Consider the following 21,043-nt stretch of genomic DNA (forward strand, 5'->3'; position numbering starts at 1 on the left):
CAGTATGTATGACTTGAGAGGTAATGTTAAAACATGTTTTCCCAAATAGAGGGCACCATGATTCATAGTGTCTACTTGAATGTCTGTTCCAGACGGTGCACTGGAAGGAAGCCTTGAACATTCTGAAACTGGTGGTGTCTCGCTCTGCCAGCCTCGTCCTGCCGGCCTATCCGCACGGTGACCTGTCACACCTGGAGGTCAGCCGTGTGTGGGACAGCTCCTCCAAGGCCCTTCCAGGGAAAACTCTCGAGTTCCACTTTGACATCTCTGAGGTAGGACTCCCGTGGTGTGCCCTCAGACAGTCCCTCCGTCATTAGCGCATGCCGTCGACATGGAGTCAGAACCAGTGACCGAAAACCAATGTAGTACAGTGTCAGAATACAATGTTTAAGAGAGGTATTACAATCAGTCAGTGGATCCTCTGTTAACATTCCTTTTACTCTTTGGGTTGTGGTGGTGTGTGTGGCTGTTTTATCCTGGCCTTCATATGTTTCTAGGAAAGGAATTGCATTCAAACAAAATTTACTCAAGAGTAGCAAGAGGAGTCTGTCTGAACTTGAAGGCAAAAAAAGTGAAAGGGAATCTAAACGTGGGAACTTGGAAGGAGACCTCACAATTGCAAGCCAATGAGCTTGTGGGAACCGGATTCTCTAAGGCTGTTTGTGTGGTGTATGAATTCCAGGAAATGATGTCAGCCGTGGCAGCCCCTTCAATGGCAGCCTGGAAAACTGGCTGGATAGCAGACAGCCAAAATGCCACTGCTGCTTCAGAGGGGTGAATAGAACTTGCATTTTACTGAGAAATACCTCCTACAACGCCTATTTTTAGACAGCTGAAAAAGTAATGGTTGAGGCCTGCTTCTAATTGGCTGCAGGTGGATCCAATCATGGTGTCTGGAGAACTCAGTGCTCCAGAAATGGGCGTCGATCTCCAAACATAATGGAGGGGACAGTGATTACGAATTCCCCTCCCAGCGAGGGAGGGGAGATCACAGAGACTGCTGCGGCATAGAGCAATTAGACATTTTTTAATCAAGAAAAAGCTGGGAAGTGCTCCGCATGTAAGTCGCCCCCGTGCGTGTCTGTGTGTGGCAGACGCCGGTGATTGGCAGGAGGTACGATGACCTGCAGGGCTCCGCCGGACGAGACGGGAAGGCCAGGGCCATCGCGGTGACCCGCAGCACCTCCTCCACCTCCTCCGGGTCCAACTCCAACAACGTGCTGGTGCCCGTCAGCTGGAAGAGGCCACAGTCGTCACAGGTGAGGGCGGCACGGACGATTGAACTCCCCCCATCCAGCAGGACAACGGTCCTGTCGAGGGATTCAGAAAGGGGACGTGTTATTCAACACTACATGCTACAGGGTCTGTCTTAAAAGAGACTGCTTTACACCATGCATGTTTGCTTTCTGGTGGGATTTAAGGAATCCTTCAGAGCTGCATTTGTAATCAAATAGAACAAGCACCCTACAGAAAAAAAAAATGTTGCAAACATTACTGTACAAAAGAATGGTTGGATTTCAAAGGGAGTGAGTGGTTCTTTTAAGAAATAACTTTATGAAAAAGAACAGCTTTCCAGCTTTTAGTTTGAAGGCTGGCTCTGTTGTGTGACTTTTTCTTCAGGCATGCATTCCTCCAGGTCATGTGCAGAACATGCATCATGTGTCTTTTAGCCAGCTCTTAGACTCTAAGGGTCTAAATTGGTAACTTCTCCTGTCTCCTGTTTTTGCAGAAGAGGACTCGGGAGAAACTGGTCAATGTGCTGTCATTGTGCGGACAGGAAGTGGGGCTCACAAAAAACCCATCGGTAAGGCGACAGTTCCCTTTTGATAACGAAAGCCTGCTGAAGCAATGCGTTTGAAAATCACAGAGCTGTACATGGGCAAAGTGGAGGATAGACACCGAGCCCGCAGCATGTTCTGGCTGGGTTTGTTGGAAGTGAAGTAAAGCGTGTGTGCTTGGTGCTGAGATGATAATGAGGAAGGGAATGTGTAAGGGAGAATCCTGGGTAGCGGCAGCTCTCCCTGCTCTCTGCCTCTTTCTCTCTCTCTTTCTCTCTCTCTCTCTCTCAGTTGCTCTATCCTACTTCTCCAAGCCTCTGTGTGAAACACTGCGTTGGAATTAGCATAGTGGAGGAGAGCTATTTCTGGCTTTGCTCAAGAGCCTTCTCAGCTATTTATATTTGCAGTGTGACTGCCAACCTGGCACCAGAATGCATATTGTATCATGCTAATTCACTGACATATTGTTCATACCAAATGTATATCGCATCATGCTGAAATACTGAAGTGTTGCTCATACTGAACGCATGTCATATCATTGTGATGTACTGACGTGTTGCTCATACCAAATGCAAATCGTATCGTGCTGACTTACTGTCGTGCTGTTCATACTGAATGCGTCCTGTCACAGTGACGTGCTGACGTGTTTGTGCTAATGATGCTAAAGATGACTTTGTTCATGACGATGACCACACTGTTCCTCCTCATGACAACGATGGCGTCCCTCCTCAGGTGATCTTCTCGTCCTGCGGTGACCTGGACCTGATGGAACACCAGCCCAGCCTGGTGTCCTCGGAGGACGGCGTGCGGGAGCAGGACACCATGGACGACACCGCCTCCGAGCAGCAGTTCCGCGTCTTCCGGGACTTCGACTTCCTGGATGTGGAGCTGGAGGACGGAGAGGTGAGGCCCATAGACCTAAATTGCTAGTTTTTTTTTTTTTACGTCTTTCACAGTACATACATTGAGCGCCCCCTTTGGACAATGGAGTGACGAGAAAAACATACCAAACATGCAGAATTCTCTAAGGGGTTGTTATAATGTTGAGGCTGCGGTGCTGTAGTATCGTAACTGGGACATGAAGAGAACTGGCTGTCCTAACAAGGGTTAGTGATGTCAGCTGTTCCCAATTTACGTGCCAGAAAGGCTAAAATTGCCTTTGAGAGTCAGAGTGGCAGGAACGCTGATGGTTGACTCCCTTTTCAGGGAAGTGCACAAATTTACAGTAAGACATAAAAGCCCAGGAGTGTTGCTCTTTACGGCAGAGTCAGTTCAGTGATGAATTGTTCCTTCACATTGTATCACATCAGATCATTTCCTTGAGAGACCCATTAATACAGCTGAAAAGCATTGTGACATCGCTCCTCGTTATTGTTATTTTTTGTTATGCAATGTCAGGTTACACAATGAGGAAAGATGATAAGAAAGAGAACGCAATGAGAAATTGTGCAGATATTCCTATTGGCTGGGGGCTGCATGAACCTCACAGCGTTGCTGTAATGTTTTAGCGTTGTCATCGTGACAGTCTAACATCCTACGCGACTTTAATGAAATGCTATGTATCTACTTTAAATGGTATTGTTGTACTTGCAAAACCTGTGTCTCTGTTACACAGTGTAATATGATTTCTTTTTGTGTTTGTTCTATGCTATCCAGGAGCTCCAGGTAAGTTCAGCCTTGATTGCAATGTGCAGAAAGTGAGCAGAGGCAGAGGGCAATACTTGGTGCATAGATGGCGGCATAGATTTGTGTGCGGTTGTTACCGTTGGATTTTTGGGTTCTACTTCTGTGTAGTTGATTTACGATACACAGAGGATGCATAAACTCTATATTTAACTCTATATTTCACTCCCAGATGTGTTTGGGAGGACACGCACATTGCACCATATTCAGTTTCTCAGGAGATTAAATGTTATTTTATATACGTGTTCAAACACACGTGTTCTGGTGCAGTTAGATAAAATGTCCCTTTACATAAGACCTGGTCCCCTTCGATGGTGTTGATAACAATACATGTTAATGGGTACGTTCACAAAAACATCACTCAGCAAAACATGACTTAGTATATTTCGAGGTCTCATGTGGCAGTTGTGTGCATCAGCTCACCTCAGCGCTAGTTTCTTTAATGTTTGGCCTAAGAGTCAAGTGATACACACTGATCCTTGGATTTAGGATTTTAAAACGGTCACATGGTCACAGATGTGTAGCCCCACCTGCTGGTCAGATAGGTGGGCAGGTGAGAGGTTTTGCTGTTTCAGTTTAGCCTGCTACTTTGTAAATTAGATATTCATGGTTCAGCCTTGGGGCATTATTTTCCTACGGTTACATTCTGAGCCATGGTACAATAGTGATGGCTAAATTTCACAATATTCTGCCTCCCTACGGCCCAGAGGCGTGTATGACAGGACAACAACCAGTCAGACACCTTTGATAAAATATAAGCACAGAGTGTGGAAGGCCAAATGTTAACAGCATGACCCTTCCTTCACTGAAGTGTCTTTGACACCCGACACCCATGTTTCTCATATAAAGCAGACAGACATGGTATTTCTATAAAATATAAAATGAGGTGCATAGCTTTAAAGAAGTGGGGAACTTACAGTAAAGTCCTTGTGTTATAGCCTAGACCCAAAACTGCTGCTTGTTTTTGTCTGTCCCTCAGCTCACCTGCCGGGGTTTATGTGCATGTGGAGCACATGAGACAGTCTGAGTGTGCCTGCTTGTGTGCCCAGAGGCTGTCACTGCCCTCCTCACACTACCTGTGTCCTACCTTGGCATGTGGCTAGCTCTATTGTGTGTACGCACATGTGTCTGTGCGCATGTATGTGCATGCACGTGTGTGTGTGTGTGTGTGTGTGTGTGAGAGAGTGCGTGCCTGTACGGGTGCGTGCGTGCAAGCCTGTTTGTATGAGAGTGTGTGCGCTTGCGTGCATGCATGTAGGTGTGTGCGTATGTGTTCTCGTATGCATGCATGCCTGTATGTGTGAGTGTGTGTGTGCTTGCTTGCACACATATGTGCGTATGTGTGCGTGCGTGATTGTAGTCATACGTGCGTGTGTGCGCGTGTGTGTGTGCGTGTGCGTGCATGTGTGCGGACTAGAGGTGAACAGCACTAGTGACTGTGCACAGGGCCTGGTGCAGGGTGCTGACGCCTGTGCTTCTCGCTCCTGCAGGGCGAGAGTGTGGATAACTTTAACTGGGGCGTGAGGCGCCGCTCGCTGGACAGCGCAGACTTGCTGCAGGAGCTGCTGGAAGAGAGTCAGCACTCAGGCGACACACCCGGGCACAGCAAGGACTCAGACGAGTCGTCAGAGGAGGAGTCTCTCACTGCCAGTCAGATCCTCTCCCACTCGCAGCTGGTGAGTCTCATCTGTCTTTTCAGACAGTTGGGGGGAGGTTGGGTAGGGGGCAAGCGGCAGCTGTGTATGTGGGGTGTGGAGTTAACTAGGATGAATGTTTTTGGATGAAAAGGACATGAACAATAACTTGTGTTCTTTATGTCTGTACCTAAAAGCCAGCTAGTGTCCATTGTTCTTAAGGCACAAGATATCAGGGCCTAGTGCCTCAATTATCTCAATTGCACGGTGATAATTCTGTCCTTCTGCCCCCACAAAAATGTCAATTTTCCAATTCATGCCAAGCATGAACCAGATTTCAAGGACAATGCTTCTTCTTGCTACATCTCTATCCCCCTAATACTGCATCCGTGCAGTATTTTGAAGTACAGTGTACAGAATTTCATGAATGTTGCAGGGGCTGCTGCCACCAGCCTTGTTTGTGATTTATGCGTGTGTGTGTGTGTGTGTGTGTGTGTGTGTTTATGTGTGCATCATGAAAGCAGAAGGCTGTTAAGCGTGACTCTGTCTTGTCTGCAGACAATGAACCTCTCTCCCTCTGAGGAGACCAACAACACAGACTCCCTGTCTACCTCCTTCGACACCACCTCGGCCGACCCGCACTCCCTAAACGCCAGAACTCCCAGTTTCGAGGTCTCCCTGCCAGAAGATTCGAATCAGAGGGTGAATACGGGCTTCCGGGTGCCAGAGCTGTGGGGGCAGACTCCTTCCCACTCTTATCGCACCTCCATAGTGGAGTTCTTCGCCAGCACCGGCAGCACCGCCAGATAAGAGTCCTGTCTTGTCTGTCTCAGGCGGTTGTGGCGGAGGGAGGGATGAGCTGGGGAGAGGGGGAAGGGTGATCGTGGCTGTCTGGATATGGGTGTACATTTCAATCACTGTTTTTTGGATTCACGTATCCCTATAAAGGAATTTGCAGGATCCGATCTTTACTGGGGTTTGAAGTACTCGCATTTCCCAGCATAATGCTGCAGCCTTTATTCAAAGCTGTTAGTGGCAAGTCTGACCTTTTTTCACATCTGTTTAACCCTTCTATTGCTAAGGCTTGGGATTGTTTTCTGAGGGCTCTGTGGGTCTCTGGTGGGCTCTGCAGAGGGCTTCTCTCTATCAGCGATTATGGCAATGTGTACAGAAGGTGTGTGGGCTTCTATCTACAAAAAAATCTTCATTAAAAAGATTAAAAATCTTCACGGGGTGCGGGAGACAAATCAAACAACTGTACACATTGCGCACGTCTTAGAGCATGTGACAAGCAGGTGAGACATCCAGTCTGGGGAGCTTTCTGAATTGGCCTCACTACTGCACTCTGGAGTGTATCAAAAATAAAACAAATAATGACCACAGAGCTGCAAGGATTGACTGTCCTGTGGAAAAGGTCAGTGAAAAACATAATATCTTTGAAATGTAATGGCATTGAATATCTTGAGCACAATAAAGAAATCAAGTAGTTCCAGAAAAGGTGTTGCAGTGTATTTTGCACTTTTTTGCAGATGGCTACTCCGTCTTTTAACAGTTTATAGTCAGTGTAGCTGATGAGAAATGCATTCACTGTATTTAGCTTAGCAGGATGTAGAATGTTCCTTTGAATTGCAGTGGTTATAGCAGATGTTGACCACAAAGTGTTGACCATTCCATGTCTCAGTTGTCGAGTACTGTGTTGACTGTACAGGCCCACTTCTGTTGTCTCTGAGCCAGCGTGTCTTGTCCTGCCAGGCTGAGGTTTCAGTGGAAGACGAGGACACGAACGTGCATGAGGATGACCTGTCACTCTCCGTCAACGATTTGCCTGCGGGCTTCGACTGCAGTGACAGCTTCACAATGGATGTGGAGCACAGAGATAACAGAGGGGAGCTGGACCTGGACCCCAGCTGTCTGCCCAGGTATGGGCCAAGTCACTGCAGAGTCACTGAGATACAGCTATGCTGGAAATAGGACACAGTCATAATGATACCAATTCTTGTAATACAGCCATATAGATTCCAGTTACTGCAATACAGCTATGGTGATACCATTTACTGTAATAAAGCTTTCTGATCCCAGTTACTGTCATATAGCCATACTGACACCAATTACTATAACACAGCCATACTGACACCAGTTACTGTAATGTAGCCATATTGTGGCCAGTCACCATAATATAACCACATTGGAGCACAAGCACATTGTGACTCATCACTCATGTCAGAGGAGAGCACATGTGAGTGGCAGACGGATTTGCGTTCCGCAAGCTACCTCTGCGCGCCCTGACGTTGCGCCCTGACGTTGCGCCCTGACGTTGCGCCCTGACGTTGCTGTGCTCGCAGCCTTGCAGAGGAGGGGGACCAGCTGCAGGAGCCGCACTCCTCCCCGCCCCCCTCGCCCTTCTTCTCCGCCATCCTGGCCGCCTTCCAGCCGGCTGCGTGCGACGATGCCGAGGAGGCCTGGCGCTGCCACATCAACCAGCTGGTGTCCGACTCGGACGGCTCGTGTGCCGTCTACACCTTCCACGTCTTCTCCTCCCTCTTCCAGGTACAAGCCTCTTCCTCTTCCGAGTCAATCTTCACATGCAGGCGACATTCTGAGGACTGAGGAACCCTAAATGTGTGCATACAAGATGTATTTAGAGAGGCTGATAAAATGTACACATTTTTAAATGTTCCATTAATGCTGACTGGATGGTATATAATTTTGTAGGGCATTACATTTCTATTGCATTCATTTAGCAAAGGTTCTTATCCAGAGTGACTTCCAGCACAAGAGAAAAGAAGTGTGTCCATTTAAGTTGAATGAGCAATAGTGTCAGACCAGGCTAACGACACTCCCAGACCATTGAGTGTGAGCATAACACCATTACAAGTGAGGTAGAATACAACACAAGCAAAAAACCATAAGGATGCAATTACAAATCCCATCTTGCCTGTATGCAGACTAATAAGTCAGCCCAGAGTCCACTTTGGGTGCTTATTTATCTATCTGTTTAAAACACAGAGAGGAGAGCTGATATTCAGTCTTCAAATCTGTTCTCAAGAGATACACACACAAGAGATAACCATAGCATTTACCCTGTGGTGCCGTGAAGCAAAGTGAATACACTTGTTGTCAGCATCAGAGATAGGCATAACATAACAGCTTTCCTAGAGTTAGGGAAGGCAATAACTTAAGGAACCTTCTTTGAGAGCACAGGTGTCTTGTTTGTTCTTTAAAGTGCTGTTGACCTTACTCTGCTCCCCAGAGTCTGTGTCTTAGTGGAAGATAAATGGAGAGAAAGGGAGTAATGGTATAACATGCCAGCTCCCTGTTATGAGCAGGTCAGCGTAAGTTTAACGACACAGGCTGGACATCAGCCAGCATTAATTACCATTGCCAGGTTTTTAATCCAGCAGTCAGGCCAAGGGGGTAGCGCTGGATGTTTGGCTAGACATCCCACGGAATGACCTGACCGAAGGTCATGGACAAGATGCTTGAGCAGCTTCTTTTTGGAGACCATACATACTGTATATTCTCCTCATCCTTCCTATTTATAACTACTGCCATATTGTGGTTTGTGTGTATTTGTCTTCCATATTGAGAATATTCAGAACAAGTGGTTTATAGAGTCTCATTCATTCAGAAACTTTTTAAATATTCTGACCCATACGAGAATATTAGGATGCATGTAAACATACTCTTTGATACAGGAGACCAAGAATATTTGCTTTGCCCTGTATGAAATATGTTTGTCTGCTTTATCTACCTTGGTTTCTAGATTTTGACCAATGTCAGTGTGACTTGTGTTATATGTTATATATGTTATATAAACATGGAAAAAATTTTCCTCTCCACAGAATATCCAGAACAAATTCTGCTCTTTAACCCGTGATGCTGCCGGCTATCTTGGTGATGGCCTTCGTGGGATTGGCTCAAAGTTTGTAAGCTCGTCCCAGATGTTGACTTCATGTTCAGAGTGTCCCACACTCTTCGTCGATGCAGACACGGTGAGTGGATGCAAAAAAAAATGAAGTTATTTGAATTATTACGTACTTTTATGGTGTAAGGTTGTACCTGAAATGACCTTGCAAACTTTTCCGCATGTGCATCCAGATTCTCTCCTACGGGTTGCTGGAGAAGATGAAGTTCAGCGTCCTGGAGCTGCAGGAGTACCTGGACACCTACAACAACAGGGAGGAAGCGGCTGTCTCTGTAAGCACTTAATGCTAGCACAGTGTTTGTGTCATCATCTCCCTAGCTGATCTGAAGCAACATCACATGCATAAGCTGACCGAGGATCAGAGCAGATCGATGTACGGTCGAATCATAATACCGTGTAACACATTTTTACTTTTTTTATTTGTTCCTGGGTAGTAAGTGTTATTTCCTAATTGCTTATGCCTAAAAAGTATAGAAAATGGCTATTATTCCCTTCAAAATGTACCTATTTCCGCTGGGAAAACGGGGGAATTTGTACATGTGCATTCACATAAAGTCAGAAAGAAACAACATATGAATCCAAATTAACATTAAGTATTTATACTTAAGTTATACAAAAGTGACCACAAAAGATTTAGAAAAAAATTGTCTTACATAGTGATCAGTGAATCAGTCAGTTGGTTATCTAACTGTTAGTCTGGGAACATCATCTTTACTTTTTCAGAACAATTTGTGGAAAATACCTATTTGAACAAAGTCTATGTAGATTGCCAGTATTACATTCCCATTGATGAAGCCTCTTTCTCCTCCTCCCACAGTGGCTGCAGAACTGCAAGGCCACCTTCCCCAGGGGGTCTGGCATTGGAGTGGTCACCTGCCAACCAGGGGACTCGGAAGAAAAGGTAGGAGATCTTCCACCTGCCCACCAAAAGTCACCTGCTGTACATCTGAAGCTTGGGCTCACTGGACAGTGTGTTGCTGCCTGGTGATTGTAGGGGAAAGCCACATGTGTGTTACGTAGGAGAGGCTAGTGAAGAAGGTAGTGCAGAAGATATGTTGATATTAGTACAGCTAGGAAAGGAGGGCCTAACACGATATGAAAAATTAACATTGGTTTAACATTTCATTTATGTGTTCCTGTCAATAGAAAACAGATTTTCCTTTTTTCAACTAATACAAAAAGCACTGAAAATCTGCTAACACTTGTGTTCTTATGTGGAATCAGTTGTCCTCAATTTGCTAATGTCATTTCAATATTTAGAGTAACATTTCATTAGATTCAATTTCGACTGATCTTTTATGCTTCTCCCTGTCAATCAGTATATCTCTGATAGCCCTCTGCCAGCATTTTTCCAGTTTTCACACTGACCTCCAAGTTCCATGTTTTCAGACTTCCAAAATGTTGCTGTACAGCACTGTAAAGACCATTAGCAAATGAGGAAGAGATATTCCCGGCAGAGCATCTGTGTGCCAATGAAAGGCACTTCCTGCTTTGCCTGAGAAATTTTTACACAAAGCCTTTATACTGTTGTATATTGTACAGTCAACAACTTCTTACTCTCTCTCTCTCTCTGGTTCTGTCTATCACTCTATCTCTTTATTTCGTTGCATGTATAAACAAAATGAAACCATTTTACGACTTCTGCTGATACTGTTGTCTTCTGAATGGGTTTGCCACATGGTGCACGCTGCTCATTGACTCTCTGTGTGTTCCTCTTCTTACCTCTTTCTTACCCTGACATGCTTGCTGTGTAGCAAATGGAATCACTGGCAGTAAGTTCTAAAGACTGTTTTCTCTTGTCCTGTCAGTTGATGTCTGCATGGAGCGGGCTGACACAGCTCTCCCCATTCAAAGAAGTAGCAGTATGCTGCAGTGCTTCTAAAAGCATCTGATATTATAGCACTGTGCTCAGCAGTACCTATGATAGCAGAAAAAGAGGCTTAAACTTATGTGTCCTGATGAGCATGTCACTAATGAATAATGAGGTTACAGGGTTGTCATGATGCTCCACTTTTTGTTAGCAGGTTATTGGTGGCAGGTTGAGCATCAGTATTCATTCCTTTGCGGAGTAGAGTGGCATTCAGAGTATGAAATCATGTCATGATTATGATGTCAGGAATTCCAAAAGGCCCCACAGTGTGTGTATTTCCAATTGAAATGGCTGATTAATGTTTATATCTCCTTGATATATTTGTATTTCACCATGAAGAGATATTGTTGAACTGGTACAAAATGTCTTAATTATGTTAAACATTAATAGTGTGCAGGCAAAAGCACAAAAAATAGCATATGTAAAAATGACTTTACCATTGGTAAAGTGGGAAGATTGAATAATATACAGACTCAACCATATACAAGTAAATGAAACAGAGGTATGGGTAATTGATGTGGTGAGAATGTAAAGGTTAATGTATTTACAGGGTATATGCTTATGAGGATTTGTATGTCTGTCTTCTTTGCAGCAACTGGAGCTGTGTCAGCGCCTCTACAAGCTCCATTTTCAGCTGCTGCTGCTTTTTCAGTCCTACTGCAAGCTGATTGGTCAAGTCCACGCTATCAGCTCTGTGCCAGAGGTACGAGAAACCACTTGCACTTTCCCTATCTCTCTGTCTGTCTGTCTGTCTCTCTCTCTCTCTCTCTGTCTCTCTTACACACACACACACACACATGACATCAGAACAAGCAAAAAAGTAATAGAACAGCAATATTTGTCAAAGTTTGGACAGACTGCCAAAAAGGACCCACACAAGGAACAAATCCATTACAAACAGGTAACTGCCTTGTAGCTGTTGAATACACCCCCCCTCTCTGTATCTGCCTTGTGGCCTCTGAACATGTCGCCCCCCCACTATCTGCCCTGTGGCCTCTCAACACGTCCTCTTCTCTCTCCACCTGCCCTGCAGCTGCTAAACATGTCCCGTGAGCTGAGCGATCTGAAGAGCAGCCTCAAGCTGGCAGCAGCGTCGGTGGCCAGTGACCTGGCCGCCCGGGAGGGCCCTGCGACCGAAGCCACCTTCAGCTCCTCCGAGGCGGCCGTGCAGGCCATCCTGGAGTGTCTGAAGAACAGCGAGTTCACCACCGCCATCCGCCACATCCGAGAGTGCAGGTTAGGCCTGGAGATCGGCCCCCTCTTTATCCTCGCATCAGAGCTGTGCCGATTCCTCAGCAGTATACAATGAAGCACAGTTGGCTATCTAAGCAGAAACGTGCCTTCATCATTAGTTGATCTTTGGATGTACAACAAAACAATGCTTTTAATACGTACTCAAAAGTCAGTTTATATCACCAAGTACACAAATTGGTTATCCACCGCCGTTTATTGCCATAGTATGTTTAAAGGTTGTTCATCCTTACAGCTTTTGATTGTAAATTTCTGTGGCACTGCCTGTAGCGAAGGGCGAGAGCAGTCACCCCGCCCGGCCTTGAACCCGGGTCTACGGGGTACCAAACATGCGACTTTGACCGCGACGCCAACGAGCCTGGCTCTTTGGCGTCGCGGTCAAAGTCGCATGTTTGGTACCCTGTAGACCCGGGTTCAAGGCCGGGCGGGGTGACTGCTCTCGCCCTTCGCTACAAATGGTGTAAGAAGTGGGATGGCTGGCTGCGAGGCCATCGGAAGCGTGCCTGGTGTGTGAGCCGTATGAGGGACCCCCAGGTTAGGTTAACCCCGGTGTGAAGGACCCTAGAGATGGGTGAAGCATGGTGTGAGGGACCCCAGAGATGGGTGAAGCACTGGTGAGTGGGGCACCCTGGGATGGGAGAAGTATGGCAAGAGAATGCGTGAGGGACGCCATGGTGCGTGAAGCGCATGGGCGCGCTTCCCGAAGGGGAGGGCAGTGTGACGGAGTGCCGTCACTACGGTTGAGTATGTGCTCTGACTGCCATACCAACGAGCCTGGCTCTTTGGCATCGCGGTCAAAGTTGCATGTTTGGTACCCCGTAGGCCCGGGTTCAAGGCCGGGCGGGGCGACTGCTCTCGCCCTTCGCTACACTGCCATATGTCCATATATCCTGGTCACACAACAATAGAAAGTTTGTTTGACACTATGGGTGCCTTGATGGTCTGCTCTTTGTGCCACTCAGGAGCGTGTGGCCCAATGACATCTTCGGTGGCAACTCGGAGGACTTGGTCCAGACTCTGCTGAACATCTACTTCCGGCACCAGAGTCTGGGCCAGACGGGCACCTTCGCTCTGGTGGGCTCCCGGCAGGACCTGTCCGAGATCTGCGTGAAGCTGATGGAGCTCAACGGCGAGATCCGGGACATGATTCGCCGAGCCCAGGGCTACCGGGTCATCACAGCCTTCCTCCCGGACTCCAGCGCGTCCGGCACAAGTCTCTGACAGGAGGAGTTCTCCACCAGGCCCCAGCCCCAGCCCCATCCCCAACTCGAACCCCACACCCTACCCCCACCCCAAATCCAGCTCCAGTGCCAGCCCCGACCCCGCGTCCCTCTTGGGGGTGCTGCTGTCCCTGCGGAGGGGTACCCAGAAATCTTTCCCCCTACCTAGAGAAACTGGGGCACGCCATCGTGACTCTTTTCAGCTGGGGTTGGTGGGGAGGTCCCAAAAGTAAACAGGTTTTCAGGTCTTCAGGTGTGCAGCAATACTGTGTGAGTGAAGGTGATGTGAGACACTGAGGAGTTTAGAAGTTACTGAACCTTGGCTTTGATTGCACTAATGAGTTGACAGATTTTCTGTTGAAGGTCATACAGCAGTCATATCGGCAGCCAGCGCTCGCTGCTGAGATCAGTGATGTACTTCCATATGTATCAAAGAGGACATACCAAAGCTGAACGGACTTATTCTTCTGCAGAAGTTTGCTGTTATAAACATTTCTGGGGGAGCTGTGCAATGCCACTCTCAGCCGAGGGCCTTTTTGCTGTCCCATGGTGAAATAATGTGTTTGAATTCAAAGGCTTAGTTCTGAAGAGCTTACCAGATAAAATGACACATAAATCTTGGTTGTTGTTAGCTGGCCTAAAGATGAGAGCCTGTGCACATGTGAATCAAACTGTAACCAGACTACCATCCATTGTACACTGTAACGTATCAATTTGTGCGTACACACACTGAGCCGCAGTACTTCAAGGCACATCGACGTTAACGCTGTAACACTACTGTTTCTCATAGAACTGGATACCGTCCTTCCTTGTCATGTCACTTGTGATTGGTCCCTAAACTTTTTACGGGTGTTGTTTGCTTTCTACTGTGTAATTATTTGCTTCTAGAACTATTTATATCATGAAGAAGAAAATATGCATACTGGTGGTGTTTGCTTTCTGTTGTGTACTTATTTGCTTCAAAGGTTGTTATTTATATTATCAAGAATTCAACATGCATTAAACTTAGTTTTATAGAATGAATGTTGTCTGCTACAACTGCCACGCATGCATATTGTATGTACTATGAATTGTATTAGAAATATTTAACATAAATTTGTATTTTACCTGAAAGATGCATTTGTATATAGTAGGAGGGGAGCTTTGCTCGTGTGGCAAGATTTTATTTTTTAATTTGTGCATGTAAACAAAGAGAAGGCACATTTTTAAAGCTTCCATGTGGAAGGTTATCAATGTAGATTTTTCACCTTGTAAATACTTTTACAGCTTTTGTGAAGTCATTTGGATTGGTGTTCTGTACACTTATGTAACAAAGTAAAGCCTATATCAAATACGTTGAAATTGCCTTTTTAAAAACAAAAACGCTACACCAGTTTGGTACAATAGATGTTATTCACATTTTTATAGGATCAATGCTCACCAATGGTGCATACTGGATGGAAAACACATGTCCCAAGTGTACATCTGTCCTTAGCATGCAGATCCAGTCATTTGGACAGCTGAGAGTCCACTTTGTCTGCTTATTGTCTATGCAGCGTACCCCACATGCAAAACACAGCACACAAAGCACATGCCTCTATGCTATAAATTATAGACCCTAATGGACCTAGTAAGGATTAAGGAAGTAAGGATTTGCTTACTTTACCAGCAGCACACCAGTCAAGTCACCTAAAAGCAAAAATAGTGATAAAAGGTTTTACAGATTACAGGTTTAATATTTTTATATTCAATGAGAAACACTAGAACTGCATCTGCACAGTTATTTATAACATGTGGTGTAGCATTCTGTCCTGATTCCTGAAAAATGAACACTCATATTGAGAGGGACAAATCTGTCCCAAAATCCTACATAGAGCAGTAGTAACAGTTAGTGTTGCACCCCCTCATTCGCAGACCCTTACTTGTATCACTTATAAGCATTAATGGCACTATGCTATCCTACTGTATGGTGCCATAAATTGGTGTGAATACCTTCTTGGAAGTGTCTTGGAAGAAATCATTAACATTTTTAGCATCAAGGAAAAGAAAAACATGTCGCTCAGATATGTTACAGAGGAAGAATTATACTCCTTGCATACTAAGCCAGAAGTAGTACTAAACAGAGCAGCAGAAGTGGGAAATAAATGTGACACAATGACACAAATGTGCCAACAAGGTCATGTTAATTCAATTTTTGACCGAAGGATGCCACTTTTCATTGGTCAGGGAGTATAGGGTGGGAGGCATGACATTCCAACATCCTACCATTTTCCACTAGGCCATTTGAGCTCTATCCACTCTACCTGCAATGGTCTGTACATAGAGCTATGGAGGCGTGTCAGATGTATCGCGGATTTGCTACTCTTGTCTCCTTGCTAGTGAGTTTTCCCCATTCGCATGTTATCACTACTGACATTGTCCAGACCCTCGCCAGGGCCTTTCCTTCTCTGGCAGCAGCCATAGTGAGGATGAGGCCAGTTAAAACATTTCCACATCCCAGACCCTGACTCCTGAATACAAAACACAGACAGACAGAGTGCTTGGAGCTGCAGACATAATCAGCAGCCCTGTAGAGATATATGTTGGCCCTTCTGGCTGTGCTGCTGCTGTACAGTTAACCCCAGTGCAGTCTTTTTGCCATGACAGGTTTACACCCTCATATATTTTTTGCTGTGACCACGGGCTCAGACCCTGAAGACTTGGGGCCTATGGTGTTGAAATTAAAGGACCTGCCCATAGTAGAGACCCGGGTGTGTGAGTCCACGCGGGTCTCCAGTTTGGGGAACAAGTGTTTTAAAATCACCCTACCACCTGAAAAAAGTATGATGAAAGTATGTTAAAGAGTATGATCTTGATGGCCCATCAATGTAATCTCTCTGGTGCAGTGCTGGGTATCCTATGGCCTACATGGAATGGCACCTTCAACATAACTCAGTTATTACCCAACCATCTCTTCTGCCATGAACAGGTCCTGCAGTCACCTCGAACGAAGGATGAGAGAGATATGCAGCTGTGGTTCTTAAAGAACCTAAGAAAGCAGTTTCCGTCCATTACTCTATGTTACACAAAAACATGATCCACCACTGCTAAGAGTGCCTATCAATTTCAGTTCACTGCCCTATGTAACAGTTCAGCGAAGGGGTTAGTCTGTACGGGAGAAGTTCACTACATTCACTGGAAAACAGAATTGTTTGACCCTAGCCTGCATTGTGCACCTTCCTCTGATAACTGTACTTTCCGGGCCGATTTTAGCTGTCCTCCAGAGGCCCCTGTCCCAGTAATGCCCTAAGTAGCCCCTCTTTGCTTTGAGCAAGCAATTATAGGTGTGTCCAGTGTAGTCATACAGCATCTGTGGCAGGAACTGTTAAGAGGATTGTCCTAGCACCCCCTAACATCACCTTTAGGAACACCAGGAAGACAGTGAACTGCTTATGCCATCTGGGTCTCTATACCCAGCTACAAGGACATCTGCAAATCAGAACCAGTTTTGCAGTTCTACATAATCAAAACAGGAAGATAAAGTCAGTCACATTGGGTGTGTGCATGTGTGTCTCACTAGTCACTTATGCTCCAGAAGGAAAATGATATACAAGAGAAAGAATGTTAGAATCAGTCTAGCATGTATGTGTTGACTCTTCCCAGGTAGGAGAAGATTTGCTCCTCTAAACCAAAACAACTGCTCCACCTGAATTAATTTGACAGCCGCTGACAAGTGATGCAGGTCAGCAGAGGCATAGCCTGGTTGGCTGGCAAGCAGCGAGCCTTATTCACATCCTGCAGGTGCTCTATCCAGTAGGAGTAGTTGTGTATACTTGGCTGGATGCCCTTCCAGTCATGAACAGGCCTCTGAAGTAGTGCCTCTTGGACAATCCTTAAGGTTAGAAAAGCCTTGGTTCCACAATGACACTGCAATGGATTTCCATTCCATTCTTTTCTATGAATGGATCTTTCGATGTAGGAAAGGGTTTTAATGCCTGAGAAGGGAAAATAAGCAATGAGAGGCCAGGACCTTTCTATGAAATTTTGAACTTCATTTGCATTGTACAGGAATTCCTGAATATTCAAGTAAATAATTAAAATCCAGAGCTGTAATGCACATGCATTACATTACATACAAGATATTTCAAAAATTTAAGTCAACTACCCATAACACCAGCCAGCTATGCTGTAATAAACTAACTTTATTAACATACAGGATACAAAAATAGTTTTTCAGCTGATCACAGAGAGGTTATAAAAGACGTAGAAACACCTGTGCAAATACACCATATATAGGCCGGGGGGAAGGGAAGTGCAGTGCTTAAACTATGTATTTGAAGCTATAGGTGGTGTCACAGGACAGCCTCTTGCCCCTGCAGCGTCCACACAAATCCTGCCGGTGAGGTCTCGTCATATCAATGTGCCTCTGCTTCTTCTCACAGGAGCAACGCGTCTGCCCACAGGCCTGCAAGGCAGTACACCAATCAGCTCACACTCAGCTAAGGGTGCTTTAACACTGCAGTGAAGATGTAATAGGATAAGTGGTATTACAGCTCAACGAATCTGATTGGTTGAAACATGGTACATGAATTGATAAAAAGCACACACTAAAAGCAAATGCATCCCTGTTTACTGTGCGCTCTATAATACCTGGCACTGGATGGACTCCACTCTGTATGGATTGAAGCCCACCTGGCACTTGCGACATAGTTGCTTGAAGTACACCTTAGTTTGGGAAAAGGGATATGCAAAGAATTGAGTTACACTTCGCACAACAAAAGGCGTTTATGTCACCGAAGGGCCTCATGGTTTGCGCTCATCCAAGGCTGACGTTACACGAAGCAACTTACAAAGTTTTACCTTAAGTTTGCTGTGTTAACACCCCCTGCAAATAACTGAACTGCAAGTCGCACAAAGTTCACAGCGATCCCAACGCCATGCAACAGCCAACCCAGCATATTGTTTACGTGTCCCTGGAAAAGCTGGTATTCATTCGTAATAATCCCTTTTGAACGCACTAACCAAAGTCTGAATGAAATTTCTTGGCAGGGAGCCCATATAATGCTGAAGTCATTTCGTATTAAACTGACAGAAAGGAAAATACACAGTCGACTTGGAAGTCGCTCTCATTGAGCCTGAGGAACATTTGTTCAAGCTGTAAATAAAACACTGAACACCCAAATTAAATTAGTACTGGCTACCCAACAAAGGAAGTCACCCGTTTTGCGGTCTCTGGTCGACCTTTAAGTTAGCCAACCATTTCGTGGTTTGAAATTATCGGTAGCTAGGTCAATATACCGAAATACAACTTCCTTCGCGTCAATGTTATCTTGGCTTATAGAATTTAAACAACGAATGCCACGAATTTAGAACTGATGTACGCAATGTCAAACGACATTACGTTGATACAAACGTAATTAGACATGGGTACGATTCAAATTGCGTTTCAATCGTTTGTGAACTTCGTCTAAGAGCAAAGTTGCGCGTAGAGACGTTAAGCAACCAGTGTATGCGACTTCAGTTGCAGTCACCCCATCGCAGAAATGCAGCCATACCTTGTTGGTTCCTGAGATGCACCACACGTACGCGCTCTCCCAGCGGATGTTGCACTTGCTGCAGTGGAAAAACCCATACTTCTGTTCCAGAAACTAGGGAAAACGAATGCAAAAACTAAACCAGTTATGTTAAAAACTAAACCATTATGTTCACTTCATGGCAAGTTGTGCCATGTAACTATACAAGTAAAACACCATGAAGTGGCATGCAGAAATGAATGGGTTCTCTTCATGGTCTATCGTTTTCCATATTGCTGGAAAGGGGGAAGGTAAAACACTGAAAACGCTTAACCCGCTAAGTGGCTTTGCCCCAAATCTCTAAAAAGTGCAACGATCCAACCTATACAAGGCGAGCTTGCAAAGACAACTTACCTGAAAGTTGAATTTCCTTGGCACAGGGGAAGGGGTTTCCTTAACAGCTTGACGTACATCTTCATGTTTCATCGCGCCCTCAGTCCTTTTCCCTTTCACCTCACTATCCGAGTCTTCCTCACACTGGTCATCCTCTTCCTCGTCCCATTCACAGGAGCCATTACAGTCTGCATTGTCCGGCAGTGTAAAAAACCTTCGATCGAACACAGGGGAATAGATTGCGATGGGTTTGGAAAAACGAACATTGTTCACCGGAGTCCTGGGCATGAAGTTGGTCGTCAATATCGGAGTCGTAACGAGTGACTTGGAAGGAAACCATTTTCGCTCGCGGTAGAACAGGGTTTTTGGGCCAAGAGAGCATTGCACGACTGCGTCTACCTTCGGGTTAACCTGAACACCGAACTCTTTAGTGTTGGCTTTCGTGAGGCGAGACGCTAGGTTTGGGTTGACCTGGGACAGGATCGCCCTCAGCTGAGCGCGTTTGTAGAAATCCAAATAGTTCACGGCCTCGGGGGCCACGAAGACGCTACTTTTTTTGCTCCAGTTCTGATACTTGGGTTTCTGTCTGCTGTGGTTATACGGACTACACCCCGGATAGACGTTATAGTTATACGGGGAAAAAACAAACCCCTCCATTGCCATTAGATATCTGCCTGTTCGTGAACGTCTGTTTATATGTCTCTGCTCCCTCCCTCCTTATGTGCCATAGGTTAATTGAATCCACCAGATAGTAAAACACATCTCATACGGTAATTGCACGAGAACAGGTGTGGAGGAGGGATGTGACGTGGATCTCAAAGTAAAATATCAGACTCTACCGCGTGTATGCATTGAAATCATTTTAAGATTTAATATAAATTTGAATATATTATTTACTGTGTTTAGATTTATATTAAGTATTTGTTTTCTTGTACATAAATCTTGTGTGTGTGTGTGTGTCTGTGAGAGAGAGAGAGAGAGAGAGAGAGACAGAGAGAGAGAGAGACAGAAAGAAAGAGATATCCCCTCTGTTAAAACTTACCAGAAACTGATGTTGTGAAATACATTAATATGGTCTGTTTAGTATTAGTATGGACTCCCTATCTGATCCTTTACTTGACCATATGAACCATATGAATATGAATGTGAAAAAATAACCAATGTGAAATGAGCAAACTGTCAGTATATGTTCACAGTGAATATAGTAGGGATATGTTTAAAAACGATAATAAAAAATACCTATGTCACCTGTAAAAGTAGTCTATAAGATGCATTCTTAACGAAACTGAACAGTTGGGGGGGGGGGGGGGGGGGGGCTTGGTGGACTCACTCACCGTGAAACTGTGAGTCAGTCACTATGAGATGGGATTTCAGTGATGGACACTATTTGCAACTGAATCTTAAAACTAAGTTACAGATTTGTCTAGTTGAATTACAAATGTCTTCAAAGAAATAGCAGATGTCCAGAATTAAGGTTAAGATACGTATAATTTAAGATCTGCAATTCAACTTTAGTTTAGAGGCCTGCATAGAAAAAGACATTCACCAGCCTTTGCCCTAAGCTTTGTCTTCTCTTATCTGACAACCTGAGAACCGATTGTGGTACAGGGTCAGCAACCCATAGATTCACTCAGGAACTAGACCTTGCAATTCCCAAGATATATCTATAGCCAAATCTATAAATATCTATATATATCTAGATATATTGATAATCTAGATCTATAACATTCAACTACCACCCACCAGACTGGGATTATTTTTACAAGTTTTTACAATTTATTTACCAATGCAGCATTTCTCACCTACAAGCCAGACAGG

General features: G+C 45.2%; 2 protein-coding genes across 7 annotated transcripts in view; one reads left to right on the plus strand and one right to left on the minus strand.

Moving 5' to 3' along the window:
• The window catches only part of fryb (furry homolog b (Drosophila)), an 87,360-nt gene extending 72,723 nt beyond the window's left edge, over positions 1 to 14,637 (plus strand). For 5 of the 6 annotated variants that reach the window (XM_036525371.1, XM_036525372.1, XM_036525366.1 and 2 more), the window contains exons 48-63: positions 93 to 272; positions 1,095 to 1,259; positions 1,730 to 1,804; positions 2,511 to 2,681; positions 3,435 to 3,443; positions 4,952 to 5,137; positions 5,654 to 5,797; positions 6,848 to 7,014; positions 7,438 to 7,642; positions 8,938 to 9,087; positions 9,194 to 9,292; positions 9,838 to 9,921; positions 10,775 to 10,792; positions 11,483 to 11,593; positions 11,924 to 12,126; positions 13,104 to 14,637. In XM_036525371.1, the coding sequence (XP_036381264.1) occupies positions 93 to 272; positions 1,095 to 1,259; positions 1,730 to 1,804; positions 2,511 to 2,681; positions 3,435 to 3,443; positions 4,952 to 5,137; positions 5,654 to 5,797; positions 6,848 to 7,014; positions 7,438 to 7,642; positions 8,938 to 9,087; positions 9,194 to 9,292; positions 9,838 to 9,921; positions 10,775 to 10,792; positions 11,483 to 11,593; positions 11,924 to 12,126; positions 13,104 to 13,362 (2,226 nt within the window). In that variant the 3' untranslated portion in view covers positions 13,363 to 14,637. The remainder of the gene's footprint in view (positions 1 to 92; positions 273 to 1,094; positions 1,260 to 1,729; positions 1,805 to 2,510; positions 2,682 to 3,434; positions 3,444 to 4,951; positions 5,138 to 5,653; positions 5,798 to 6,847; positions 7,015 to 7,437; positions 7,643 to 8,937; positions 9,088 to 9,193; positions 9,293 to 9,837; positions 9,922 to 10,774; positions 10,793 to 11,482; positions 11,594 to 11,923; positions 12,127 to 13,103) is intronic. The other variant, XM_036525370.1, reaches the window with a different exon arrangement.
• Positions 14,638 to 17,627: 2,990 nt separating this feature from the next.
• On the minus strand, positions 17,628 to 19,882 carry zar1l (zygote arrest 1-like). Its single transcript, XM_036525829.1, has 4 exons — positions 19,247 to 19,882; positions 18,875 to 18,967; positions 17,970 to 18,044; positions 17,628 to 17,784 (listed from the first exon to the last, which is right to left on the minus strand). Exons 1-4 carry the CDS (start codon positions 19,880 to 19,882, stop codon positions 17,641 to 17,643), a joined length of 948 nt encoding a protein of 315 aa, XP_036381722.1. The 3' UTR covers positions 17,628 to 17,640.
• Between the last annotated feature and the right edge of the window lie 1,161 nt (positions 19,883 to 21,043).

Source organism: Megalops cyprinoides, chromosome 3 (genome assembly GCF_013368585.1).
Source record: "Megalops cyprinoides isolate fMegCyp1 chromosome 3, fMegCyp1.pri, whole genome shotgun sequence".
In the NCBI taxonomy this organism is placed as follows: Eukaryota; Metazoa; Chordata; class Actinopteri; order Elopiformes; family Megalopidae; genus Megalops; species Megalops cyprinoides.